This window comes from Astyanax mexicanus, chromosome 1 (assembly GCF_023375975.1).
Source record: "Astyanax mexicanus isolate ESR-SI-001 chromosome 1, AstMex3_surface, whole genome shotgun sequence".
NCBI classification, from domain to species: domain Eukaryota; kingdom Metazoa; phylum Chordata; class Actinopteri; order Characiformes; family Acestrorhamphidae; genus Astyanax; species Astyanax mexicanus.
The window spans coordinates 51,065,553-51,078,969 of NC_064408.1; the positions used below are offsets into that span (position 1 = coordinate 51,065,553).

General features: G+C 36.7%; 1 protein-coding gene across 2 annotated transcripts in view; it reads right to left on the reverse strand.

Annotated features, from left to right (window-relative positions):
* The window catches only part of LOC103032908 (capping protein, Arp2/3 and myosin-I linker protein 3-like), a 105,526-nt gene that overhangs the window by 37,942 nt on the left and 54,167 nt on the right, over positions 1-13,417 (reverse strand). For both annotated transcript variants that reach the window (XM_049479655.1, XM_022665145.2), the window contains exons 17-22: positions 10,038-10,107; positions 6,770-6,851; positions 6,102-6,198; positions 3,601-3,655; positions 2,187-2,359; positions 962-1,030 (exon numbers count right to left, since the gene is read on the reverse strand). In XM_049479655.1, coding sequence (XP_049335612.1) covers positions 962-1,030; positions 2,187-2,359; positions 3,601-3,655; positions 6,102-6,198; positions 6,770-6,851; positions 10,038-10,107 — 546 coding nt within the window. The remainder of the gene's footprint in view (positions 1-961; positions 1,031-2,186; positions 2,360-3,600; positions 3,656-6,101; positions 6,199-6,769; positions 6,852-10,037; positions 10,108-13,417) is intronic.

Consider the following 13,417-nt stretch of genomic DNA (forward strand, 5'->3'; position numbering starts at 1 on the left):
AGAAGAAGAGAAGTGAAAAGAGAAAGGATAAGAGAGAAGAAAAGAAGACAGAAGAGAAGCAAAGAGAAGAGAAGTGAAGAGAAGAGAGAAACGAGAAGAGAAGAGTAGTGAAAAGAGAAAGCAGAAGAGAGAAAAGAGAAAGGGGAAGAGAAGTGAAAAGAGAAAATTGAAAGGAAAGAGAGAAGATAAAAGAGAAAGTAGAGGAGAGAAAAGAGAAAGTAAAAGAGAAGAGAAGTGAAAAGAGAAAGGAGAAGAGAAGAGAGAAAATACAATAGAAAGGAGAAGAGAAGGTAAAAAAGAAAGGTGAAGAGAAGAGAGAAAGTAAAAAGAACAGAAGAGAAGAAAAGAGAAGAGATGAGAGAAAAGAAAAGAGAAAGGAGAAGAGAAAAGAGACAAGAAGAAAAGAGATGAGAAGAAAAGAGAGAAGAGAAGAGAAGAGAGAAAGGAGAAGAGAGAAGAAGAGAAGAGAAAGGAGAAAAGAAGAGAAAAGAAAGGAGAAGAAAAGTGTAAAGAGAAAAAAATGATAAGATATGTCAAAAGAGAAAGTAGTAGAGAAGAGAAGAGAAAAGAAGAGACATGAGAATATAAGAGAAGGGAAGAGAGAAAAAAGAAAGGAGAAGAGAAAAGAGAAAAGAGGAAAGAAGAGAAGAGGTTATGCAATCTAATGAGCAAATTCACTTTTTTCTACAAAGTCAGAACTGAGCAACATCAGCTGGGGGAGGTGGTTGAGAAACCAGCATAATGAAGGCTATTTTCAGCTCTGTGTGTGTGTTGTTCTGCATGCCTTAAAGGCAATACATTGTTTGAAATATGACATAATCTGTATTACTTGTGACCATGGCTAAAATTAGACTCTGTCACATTTTATATGTGTATATAAAGGTTTTATCACTCATTGTTTATGAAAGCTGACCTCTACAAAACTGTTGGGTGTGTGTGTGTGTGTGTGTGTGTGTCTTACTGTTCCAGAGCTCGCGCCACATCCATTAGTCCAGTGGCTGTGGTGTTATTACGGTCCCAGGTCACACTCCTGTTCAAGGCAAAAATGGAATTTAAAAGGCACAAATACACAAATACATCATTTCACCCTGTTATTCAACATCAGGACCATTACAAAACTATTATCTATATAATAATAAAGCTATTTTTGGGTGGTAAATCTTTCTCAGGACTGTAGTGGACACTAAAATTTTGTTGGTGTGTTAGTGAGTGTTGTGTTTGTACGAGTGAATCAGACGCAGCAGTGCTGCTGGAGTTTTTAAAGACTGAGCTGACTCACTGTTCACTTTATTACACACTCCTACCTATAGCTGCTCCACCTTGCAGAGGTAAAGTTAGAAACAAAGGCTCATTTGTTGCTGCATAATTAATGCTGGTCATTCTCTAGGATGCTGCTCACATGATGCTGCTGGCTGGATATTTCTGCTTTTCTCTTTTTGTTTTTTATTTCCAAAACTGCAGGATTTGAAAGAGAGACTGAGTGAGAATGAGCATCTGTTAAAATTCTCAAACAGCAGAATGTCTATAACTGCTATATTAAGCTACAGTTATTAAGTCTGTGTACTGAACATAAATTGAAATCCTTCTAAATGTCAGAAAAATACATAACTAATAATAACTTATAGTTACTGTGCACATTTTTAGGTATATTTTATTTTATAGTTGATTGATGAAGGCTCTGGGCGAGGTGTTTTTTACTGTGGTAAAGAAGTGATGGTGTGTGGTATATTTTGCTTGGGCTTCGCAGTGCTCACGGTGATCGGTAATCCATTCCTGGTTGCGCGGCTGACTGTTGACTGTTGTCAGGGTTTTAATCAGTCAGTATTGGACCTGTGTTTTCCACCGCCAAGATAGAAACATGCCAGAAATGTACCTGAAAACACGCAATTTCCAGACCATCACGCTATTAAAACGCTATTTTAACATCGTGTGCACATGAAAATAGACTGTTGGCAGGGTGTAAGATAGCAACAAGCATTGCGTCACGCCCTGCGCATCGTGCACATCAGGGCCCTGAGGTGTTTAAAACCATACAGCAGTACTGCTGTCTCTGATCTACTCCTACCAGCACAACGCAAGCTAACACACCACCACTGTGTCAGTGTCACTGCAGTGCTGAGACTGACCCACCACCCAAATAATAGCTGCTCTGTGGTGGTTCTTATTCTGAACTTCTTTCATCTCACCTCAGTGTGGTGTTGATCTGCAGGGCTTTGCTGAGCATTTTGGCTCCTATGTCCTCCAGACTGTTCCCACTCAGGTCCACTTTCCTGAGGCACGCATTACTGCCCAGGGCGTTCACCAGCACTGTTCCTCGAGAACGTAGCCGAGAATCCACCAGAGACAGAGACTGCAGCACCTGAGGGGAAGGAAGAAGTGTGTGTGAGAGAGTGAGAGAGAGACACTGATTTGACATTAATAAACATTATTAAATTCAACTGAATTTAATTGAACTGAAATGAACAGAACTGAGAGAAGGGTGAAGATAAGGCAGATAGGGCAGTGTGTGTGTACCTGTGTGTGTGTTTGTGTGTGTGTGACAGAGAGAGAGAGAGAGAGAGAGAGAGAGAGAGAGAGAGAGAGAGAGAGAGAGAGAGAGAAAGAAAGGAAAGAGATAAAAAGAGACAGTTATTGCTTTGGCATTTGCCCACTATTGAACTGCTCTGAACTGAAATGAATTGAACTAAACTGATCTGTACTGAGAGGAAGAAAGTGAGAACTGTGGTAAGAGACAGATGTGGGATGAGTATACATAAAGCGTAGATAAGTGAACACAAGAAGAACAAAATGAAAAGTTAAAAACAAATGAAAAAAAAACAATGTAAGTATGCATGATACCATTTAAAAAAGTTATTAAAGACAATCCATGTTCACTGCATATATGGTGAACAGTGTGTCTTATAATGTAGGTGGTTTAATTACTGATGCACCATCACAAAAAGATGGAGAGGAAAGGATGTAAAGAAAAATGTAATTATGAGAAAGAAAAAAGGGGTTGAGAGTGCATAAAAAGGAAATAAAAAAAAATTAAGAGGAAAAAAAGATATAACCAAAAAGGAGAACAGAAGAGAGAAAACTACAACACAAAAGCAGACATGAGAAGTAAGAGCAGACAAGGAAACAAGAAATAATATAAGAAAAGAGGAAGCTAAAGTAGAAGAGGAGGTAAAACTCAAGAAGAGAAAAGAAGAGAAGTTATGAGGGAGAGATTGGACAAGACAATACATGAAAGAAAGGGGGGGAAAGTAGGAAAAGACTAAAAAAGGGACAGAAAAAGAGAAGAGACGAGAAGAGAAGAGAAGAGAAGAGAAGGAGAGATGATCAGGAGGGAGATGTGTGTGAGCTTGTAAAACAAAGAGAAAGCTCCTTCGCTCCCTGACTGCCATGATATTATAAACACAGTCAATTATTCAATACACAATATGGCACTCTGCACTACAACAGAGTGCTGCTCTCTGTACGTGTGTGTGTGTGTGTGTGTTCATTCGTGGAAGTAACAGAAGTTACTGCGTCTGAATTGTGTGTGAGGTGGTGTATAATTAATGCTGCAGTGTCTGTGTATAAGATGTGGTGTGGTGAATTTCAATGCTGAACACTTACACACTCTTCCTCCTGGATCAGCTGGACCAGTTTCTGCAGAATGTCGTCCAGCACCCTGTGAAGAAACAGTACCGGAGTCAGAGGAGGGTACGGTCAGACAGGGGCCTTCCTTAACTACTGTTCTATGACTGGCATTGCAAAGTCCATTCTAAAACACTTCAAAACACAGTAAATCAACAGCAGATTAAAGAACACTGCAGTGACCATTTCAAATATTCCACTATTTATGAATAATTAAAATACTCAAATGTAAACAAAGTAATTAAGAGTGTTTAATGTAAAATATCCAGTTGTAGAGAAACTAAAAAGATGTACAGTTATCAACAATGAAGATGAATAAACAATATAATATGTAATATATTTATGTAATGTATTTAAATGTAATATATTTAAATGGTTTCACATACAGCTCTGAAAAAAGAGACCACTTAAAAATGATGAGTTTCTTTGAATTTACCAAATTAAAAACCTCTGGAATATAATCAAGAGGAAGATGGATGATCTCAAGCCATCAAACCAAACTGAACTGGCATAAAGGCATAAAGTTATTCAAAAGCAGTGTGTAAGACTGGTGGAACTGTGATTAAAAACCATGGTTATTCCACCAAATATTGATTTCTGAACTCATAAAACTTTATGAATATTAAATTGTTTTCTTTGCATTATTTTAGTTCTGAAAGCTCTGCATCTTTTTGTTATTTCAGCCATTTCCCTTTTTTTTGCAAATAAAGGCTCTAAATGACAATATATAATCATACTATTCTTTGATTAATATTAATATAATAATAATAATAGTATTCTGTTAATATTTGCTAAGTATATTGATAACACACTTATAGTCTTAATGACTTGGCAATATCATGATTTATCATCATATACAAGAAATCACTTAGACCTGGTTATATTATACTTCGGTCAATTTCTGAGAGAGCCAACAGTCAGTAACAGTACTGCCAAGCAGTCTGAAGATACATCACATTTATTACACTGAAGAAAATGAGCCTAGTTTTGGAAGCTCTTTCATCTTCATCCGGCTGAATGTCTTTAGCTGTATTGGAAATGTACTCTCAGATTATGCGTTGAGGGCTGATTTTAAAAGCTTTAATAAAGTGACTAAGCATAAATGTGAAATGTTTGAGCTGAATCTGAATAGCTTTCAGGGTTTCGTATGACCAAGTTAAATTGACAAAAGCATTCATATACTGTATATAGTACTTGTCAAACGTTTCCATCTCGTTCAATGTTTTTCCTTAATTCATTTATTTTCTACATTCTAGATCAGGGGTGTCCAAACTTTTTTTGTTGGGGGCCAGAAGGAGAAATATATTTGAAGTCACGGGCAACAGACTCCGTAATAAAACAAATAATGAAATATAACACTTTAAATAATACATTTTCCTGATTACTTTCATTTACACACCATTTTACTTGACTTACTATCTTTATCTATCTTTGACAGTGTTGTGTAAACTAAGATTTTTCAAAATGATGTTTAATTTTATGATGACTCTTAATATTAAACTCCTTAATTACGGCAACTTTTAGACTCTTTTGACCTTTTTCTGCGCTACAACTGAGCACCCTCTCCGCTTTTAGACTCTTTGGCCCGTTTTTCTGCGCTAAAACTTCACTCTCGCCGCTTTTAGACTCTTTGGCCCGTTTCTGACACCTAGCGTTCAAACTTAACTATAATGTGAATCTCACATTATAAAAACCTGGTTAACAGCGGGCCAACTTTCATTCTATTTCTAAAATACCATTTGCGGCCGTTTCCTTTATTGAAGCGGCCCGCGGGCCGTAGTTTGGACACCCCTGTTCGAGATTAATATTAAATATATGAAAACAATTAAGGGACACATATGGAATTAAGAACAAAAACAAAACCCTTACCTAAACCCAACTGAGACGGTGATTTGGGATGGGAAATACTGACATAATACTGACACAGAAAAATGTTACAACTGTTGTAATAAATAAATATCAAAAGTATTTTAATCTATTTTTATCACTACATACACCCGGCATATAGCTGGAGCACAGCGTAAAGGAAAAACAGCAACTATTGTTCAGCACCTTTGTAAAAATCTGTCATCAAAGATAAATGTAGTTACTTAGAAGAATCTAACATATAAAACATAAAACCATTTCTTAACAATATAGTTCCACATGTGTTTCTGTACAGCTTTAATGTCTTTATAAATAAGTTTATAATGTAAAAAATATAATTGAATGAAATAAATATTGAATGAAAAGATGTGGGACCACTATACACTAGAATACAGTGGTGTTACTGGGGTTTACCAGGTTGAGAGTGGGCCACCACCCAAAACCCTTCAGCTAGGAATAGCTTTACGGTCAGAATCTAACCAATAATGAAAAGCTGAAGGATGGTTAATAGAAACTGTGCATCAACAGAGACAGTCTCTAATAGGTCACTAGGGGGTTCTAATAAAGGGATCATGTAAATCTGCACAGAAATAAAACTGTCTGAATGGCAGTACCTGTTCTTGATGTTGAAGTTTTTGCCCAGATGGAGGTGTTTCAGTGATGGATGTTTGGACAGGGCAGGCAACACAGTCAACAGGTCTGAATCAAATCCTAGAGAAAAATATAAGGTTATTATGGTTAATAAAGTAACTCCTATAAACTGCTTTAAACTGACTGAAAGGCAACAGTAACTCATTACTCTGTACAATTGTGTTTTTTTCTCCATTTTTCTCCCCAATTTATATGGCCAATTACCCAACCCACTCATTAGGACTCCCCCTTCACTATGATGCAGCACTGCAGAGTAGCATCACAGAGCGCTCGGAGGAAAGCACAGCGACTCGGTTGCGATACATCAGCTCACAGATGCCTTGTGCTGCGGACATCACCCTTTAGAGCGAGGTGGGGAAAGAGCGCCAACTACCCACCCAGAGAGAGCATGGCCAATTGTGCTCCTTCAGGCTCCGGTAGCCGATAGTTTGCCTACATGAACAGGATTCAAATCTTGTGGTTGATGGATTATAATAACAAAAGACAGCATCAGGTTCCATTTCTGTCAGCTAAGAACAGAAAGCTGAGGCTGTAATGGACACAGTCTTGTAAAAAATTACAAGACTGGAAAATGTACCCTGGTCTCATAAATCTTTAGAAGAAGTGTGGACAGAGTCATTGACATGCTTACCATTGTCTGAGATGTCCAGTGTAGCAATGGATGTCACTCTGGGAAACAGCTCCTGTATCACAGCTGCTCCTGCTGATCTTAGCTGTATGAGACGCAATTGATAAAGATAAATAAAAAACATTTAAACACTTCTTTCAAATGTAACTGAATTTCCATTTTTTAAAAGTATTTATTAAATATTTCTTTTAAAGGAAGCCTGTAACATCACACTATTATCAAATATAAAAAGCCCAAACATTCACAGAAATGAAATACAAGGACAATCTAAATATTCTGTTCCTGTACAACAATATTCAGTCTTTCAGCCTAGGGCAAAGTTCATTAAATATAGAGATATTTAAACTCATCAAATAATATGTTTACCTATTAATTAAGGTATTTGGAAAACACCGACATAAACCCTCAACGAGAAACATAGTTTAATATAATATATTTATGAAAATGATCATGATACTAGAATATCGAAGTCAAATGTAATGTGGAAATAATATGAAATGTCAATAACTGTTGTATTAAAAAATATTTATAAGTATTTAAATCTATTTCTATCACTACAAAGCTGTTAAATAATTCACACACAAAGGCATTTAACATCCTTGAAATTAAACAGTGAAAAAGGTATACATGACACACATTACTGAACAGAAATTCTCCTGCAGGCAGTTTAGAAACTTGATTAGAGTTGGATAAACAACTTTTCTTCAGGCCTCAGCATAGAAATGACTGACAGAAATCAATAAGATTTGATTTCTCCATAAAAATAGTGGTTTTAAATGTGTTTTATATAAAGTAAAAAACACATTAAAAACTGTATTGTTCTGAGATATTGGTGTGGGGCTGATAGGATTAGCTAATGCTAGCTTGATAAAAAATAATGTTTGTTTCCACTCTCTTACTGGACAGCCCTGGGTTTTGGTCCATAGTAAGATATGTGTGTATTTATAGATAAATATTTTTGCAATAGGTATACAAGCTATTGTATCATTTTCATAAATCTGACCTAGCTTTAGCCAGCTGAGTAATTAGCTATCTTAGCTAATTACTTGATCTGGAATCCTTTGTAAAAGAAAAGTGCATTTAATATATTTTTTAAAAGTATACATATCATGGAAAAATACATTTTTATAAGATTAAAATTATTACATACTTAAATACATACTAAATGTACTATTTTGGAAAAATGTACTGAAACTTTTAAACTATTTTAATTGCAATTGAGCTATATTTAAATACTACATAAAAGCATTAAAATGTGTTCATATAACTTCTGCAAACTTAAGTAGATTTAAGTAAGTGTTTTTTAAACATCATTTTAATCCACTAGAAGTATATTGTAAATGTACTACTTTACATATTGATGCATATATTGCGTACACCTTAATGAAAATGGAAAAAAATAAAATACACCACAAAACTACAAAGCTACAAGTGCACTTCAAGCAGTATTTAATGGCACAACATACATTTGCCTAAAAATACATTTTAAGAAAATACAGAGAAAGTATATTTAATGTGTATTTTTATAAAGTATATTAAATAGAAAATGTATTTTTAGTATTCTTTACCTATTTGAACATACTTTTAATGCTCTTAAGGATTACTACTGCTTTCTTAGTGCTGGTGTAAACATAGTTTTAGTCATTTGCCTTAAAAATATTTTCTAGGATCATCACATGTTGGAAAATCAACATGTTGTAGTACCAACAAAAGAATATTATTATTAAAAAACATATTTCAATAAATATGTGTGAACATCCACTATGGACCAGTCTCTTGTTATAACCTATGTTTTCTTTTTAATGGAAAATCTTCATTCAAAATGCTTTGTAGTCCAAGATTAGTTTAGATTTAATCCCTGTCTGGAAAACTACACCTGTATATTTAAATATTTGCACATTTAAATATTGCAATAAATGCTTTCAGATATTTTAAGATGCACTCATTGCTGACATTACTGTGCAAATACACAAATACACATCTTGTCTAGTTCTTGTCTAGAGAAGAATGCCAATACACTAGGGACCTTTAAAGCAGATAAACATGACAGAACCTATTGGCACCATGACTAATGCCATAACATCTGGACCTCACAAAAGCATGTGTTGCTGAATTCAACCAAATTCTCAGAGCAGTGTTCCAAAATCGAATCTAGTAGACGGCAGGATGAATACCATTAATACACTTACAGTATTTTTCACACTATAAGGCACACTATCAATAAACGTCTCTTTTCTAGTCTATTATCATACATAAGGTCCATCGGATTATAAGGCACATTTTACAGGACACTATTAATTAGTAACTAGTAGTAGGGACAGGGGTGTCACCATGTTTTCCTTTTAAATTCACCTGTAAATTTGAGTAAACAAAACTGTAATTCTTAAAGGGTTAACGAGCGCGGACTTAAAATCTACAAAGATTTCTCTCTTAAAAACTGTTTAGTTGGGTGAGTAAAGCCCTTATGTTTATTTCCAGCAAACTTAGATTTACAGATTACCACTAAAGCTGGAGCATTAGCATTAGCAGCTAACTACTAGCAGTAAGCTATGCTGAGGTGTTCAGGAAAGCCAGGGTGCTATCAGCTAGCGGTTCATCCCACATAGCTTATTTAAACACAGTATAGACACAGACTACAGTCCGGTATACTCACTTCTAAATGACAAAAGAACTAGCACTGTGGTTAGCGGCTAATGCTACTGCTGCTCCAGCAGTGCTAGCCAGGGTTAGCAGCAGACTACAGGCCGATAATACTCACCTCTTTTATCGATTTGCTTTGGTTAGCAGCTAATGCTAATACTGCTGAAGAACTAAAGTGAAACTTTTTACTGCTCATTCCAACCTGACTGGTAAAATTCATACATAAGGCGCACTGACGATTTTTGGGAAATTAAGTCATTTTTAGTGCATCTTATAGTGCGAAAAATACTATAATTTCACAAGAAACAGTGAATGAGAAAGGTGTCCTCATTAATTGCCACACTGAAATACTGGCAACGTACTTTTCATATACTGTGAGGCTCTACACTGAATGTTATGACACAAGTTTCTTCCTTTTGCTCTTTTTACAGCTTTTTTTCTTCATCCCTCTACTGATCACAGTTGATGACCTTTCAGGTGTTTTAGTGCACACCATTTGAGTGTCAAATATGTTTTTCATCAAGCAGCTTCAAGCTTAAACAGAGCAAAACACACACACACACACACACACACAAACACACACACACACACACACACACAAGTAGGTATGAACACAGACTAAGATAGATACCTCACAGCCACTGATGTCAAGATGCATGTCATTGATATGGGGGTTGTTGGTCAGACCCAAGAACAGATTCCTATAAGTGAGAGAGAGAGAGAGAGAGAGAGAGAGAGAGAGAGAGAGAGACAGAAAGAAATTATAATCACTATAAAACATTATCTTCATATAACCTTTGTATACAAATTTGTATTACAATACAAACAAATATATATGTAGAAGATCATTTTAAAATATTTAATTGGTTTTTCGTCGCTAATTCTGCTTGAATCAATACCTCATTTAAGCACAATTTTTACTGCATTTCGCTACTGCTGTGACCTCCACTACTAATTAGCTAGATATTTACTGGCAGTCAATTATAATTGCTCAGATGTGCATACATTCACCAAAAGCATTCGTGCAATTGTCTAATCAGTCAATTAAACAATACAAAAATACAGGCCAACTTCCAATAATGCCAAGATTAACTATTAATAGAGGAGAAAATTTGAGCTTTTGAATGTAGTATGATTGTTGGTGCCAGTTGGGCTGGTTTGATAATTTCTAGACCTATAAGCTTCAGCATTAGTTCTAGCAGGAAACTCCTGTGCTCGTCACTCGTATCTCAACCAATTGCAAGCTTCCACCTGTCTTTATAAGACCTCCCCGCACACGCCTATCTCTGCTTGCAGGCGCTGTTTCGTTTCCTCTCCTTCCTCCCCACTGCCTCCAGTTTGGTCTTGCTGGTTGCCCAGGGATTGGCTCCGCCCCTGCCTCCTACATAAGGCAGGATCTGCTAGGGTCCAGGCCCTACGCTAAAGGCTAACTTTACATAAATTGTTATCTAGTACATTGTTAATACTTTTGAAATTAAAGCTGTTATTATTGCACGCTTGTCTAATCTCCTGTCATTTTCAGCACAACTGAGTTTTTTAAAGTTTCTTTAAAGAAAAAACATCCAAACATCAAAACACATTTATGATGACTACCGGGTTAGTGGTGAATAGTCAGACTGGTTGGAGCTGACAGAAAGGCTACAGTAAGACAGCTGTTCATTTGAGGTGGGCAGAAAAGCATCTCTGATTGCACAACACCCTGAATCCTGAGGATACCACAATAGGGTTCATTTCTGTCAGCCAAGTACAGAAAGCTGAGGCTGCAGTGGGTACTGTGGTTCACCCAAACTGGAGAGCTGAATAATGGAAAACTGATTAATCTGGATGTAAACTGGGGAACACAGATCATAGAATCTGAATTTGGAACCAACAGCATGACTTATCTATTGACCTATCTTGTATTGTGTGAATATTGCACTCTGGTGAGAGTGGTATAATGGTGTAGGGAATGTTTTCTTAGTTCAGTTTGGGCCTGCACCAATTAGTCATCATTTCCTGCCTGGTGAGTGTATGTAATACATTGATGTTCTGCCACTGCGGTTGTGCCGATAACAGAAAGCTCTTCTTTAGAAAGCCATGTGAATGAATAAAAGCTTAATTAATTACTTTAATCATTTATTTTAGGTGTGTTTTTTTTTTCGGAAAGATCCAATTAATTGTTAACAGTAATTTTCCTCTTGTTATTTTGAGGCAGTATTTGGCACTGAAGAAGGTGCAGCAGTGACAGTGTGTGACTTAAAGCTTAATCTTTAATAAATAATAGAACACGATAAACCCACAGTTCAGTAAAAGCTAGTTGTGATATACTGTCATCTTTTATTAGGCCAAAAAATAGTCATTTTATAGCGATAAGGCATGGAATTGCAAATGGTACAGCCTGAGGTAGTGTTGCTTGCATTCTGAAAACATTGTGCCTAATATGAGAGCAGAAACATAACTTTACTGGCTGTTTAGTCTGATGTCTGAAACCGGAGGCTACAATACAGAAGTTATTATAAAGACATCATTTAGTACAGGCCTGTAATGTAGCCTACAGCACCCAAATCTAACCAGCGCAGCTCAACAGAAATCTCACTTGCAGTGTACAATAAATTTGGTAATAATGTAGGATATCAAATAATTCAGTGAGTAAGTTAAATTATCATGTGTGGGAAGACGAGTGTCTTGCTATGATTTACAAGAAATAAGCTGGGTTTTCAGTCGTGAAAATGTTCTAAATCAAACAACTTTAGTACTATAGGCCCTATTTTATCGATCTATAGACAAGTTTTCAACTGCACAGATTGCAGCATGATTTAGGTTATGTCAGTGTGTCCTTGCTATCGTAACGACAGGAAAAGTACACCTTAATGCATATACTAATTCTCTTAATTAATTATGGGTGTGTTTTGGGTGTAACAGGAAATAAACCAATCAGTGTGTCACTTGCCATTCCCTTGAAGAGCCAGGTGTGCACCGAATTTGGTGAACTGGTATTTTAACGGTGAAGTGCTTCTGTGCTTCTCAGCAGAGGAAACTGACTTGCGCGTTCATACTGTGAAGGTGGGCAAGCAGATCATTTACAGGAGCAGCATTATTTTGTTTTCTGTTTATTGTTGATGTTGGGTTTGTGCACTGCTGCATACCTGTGTATGTGTGTGTAAAGAGCAGAGGTGTACATGTTGAGCATGCACTGCGCACCTGCATTGCCAAGACAGGAATGAACAGTTGGAATCTGACAGTTGAATCTAAAAGTTTACTGCAGTCAGGGTTTAAATCAGTCAGTGGCTCACCTGTTTTTTTCATTGCCAATATAGCAACATGCAATAACTTTACCTGAACAAACCTCACTTCCAGACCAACACGGCCACTGGCGTAGATAAATTCGTAAGCTCTGTCACCATTTTAATGGTATAAAAATAGACAGTTTATGGGGTGTAAGACGGCAATCAGCATTGCGACACACCAGTGTGTAAGGACCTTTTTTACACCAGGAGTTGGTTTCTATGGTCCGAATTGGTTGATGAGTTTGTTGACTTGGAGCGTTTTCTCTCTCTGTTTGGTTTGGTTTCACACAGGCCCAAACCTAAACGCACCAAAATGCGCACCAATAAACCACGTAAGCGCATTGTCTCCTCTGATTGGTCAGAGCTGTCTGGTGCGAGAGCAAGAAAGTTAATATAATGAAAGGATTCTGTGTTCCAGAGCGTATATCTGTGCACTTTTGCGCTGTTTAACTCTTTCAAACAGTGTTTGGACGTGCAGCGCAGATGTACACTTTGCAAACAGAGTTGCACGGCTGCAAGTAGTGAGCGCAGCACACACTTTGCATGTAAACAGCATGGAACAGAGACAGTATTTGTTCATAGCTGTGGTAATAAGTGTTAAAAATATTAGATTAAACTGTGCCTCATCAGCAGATTAGCTCAAATAAAAGACGTATATTTGATAGCTGGGTCAGATCAAAACCAGATCACAATCTCACTACAAGTGAACCGATCCGGAGCTCATTTAGTACCGGACCAGGACCAC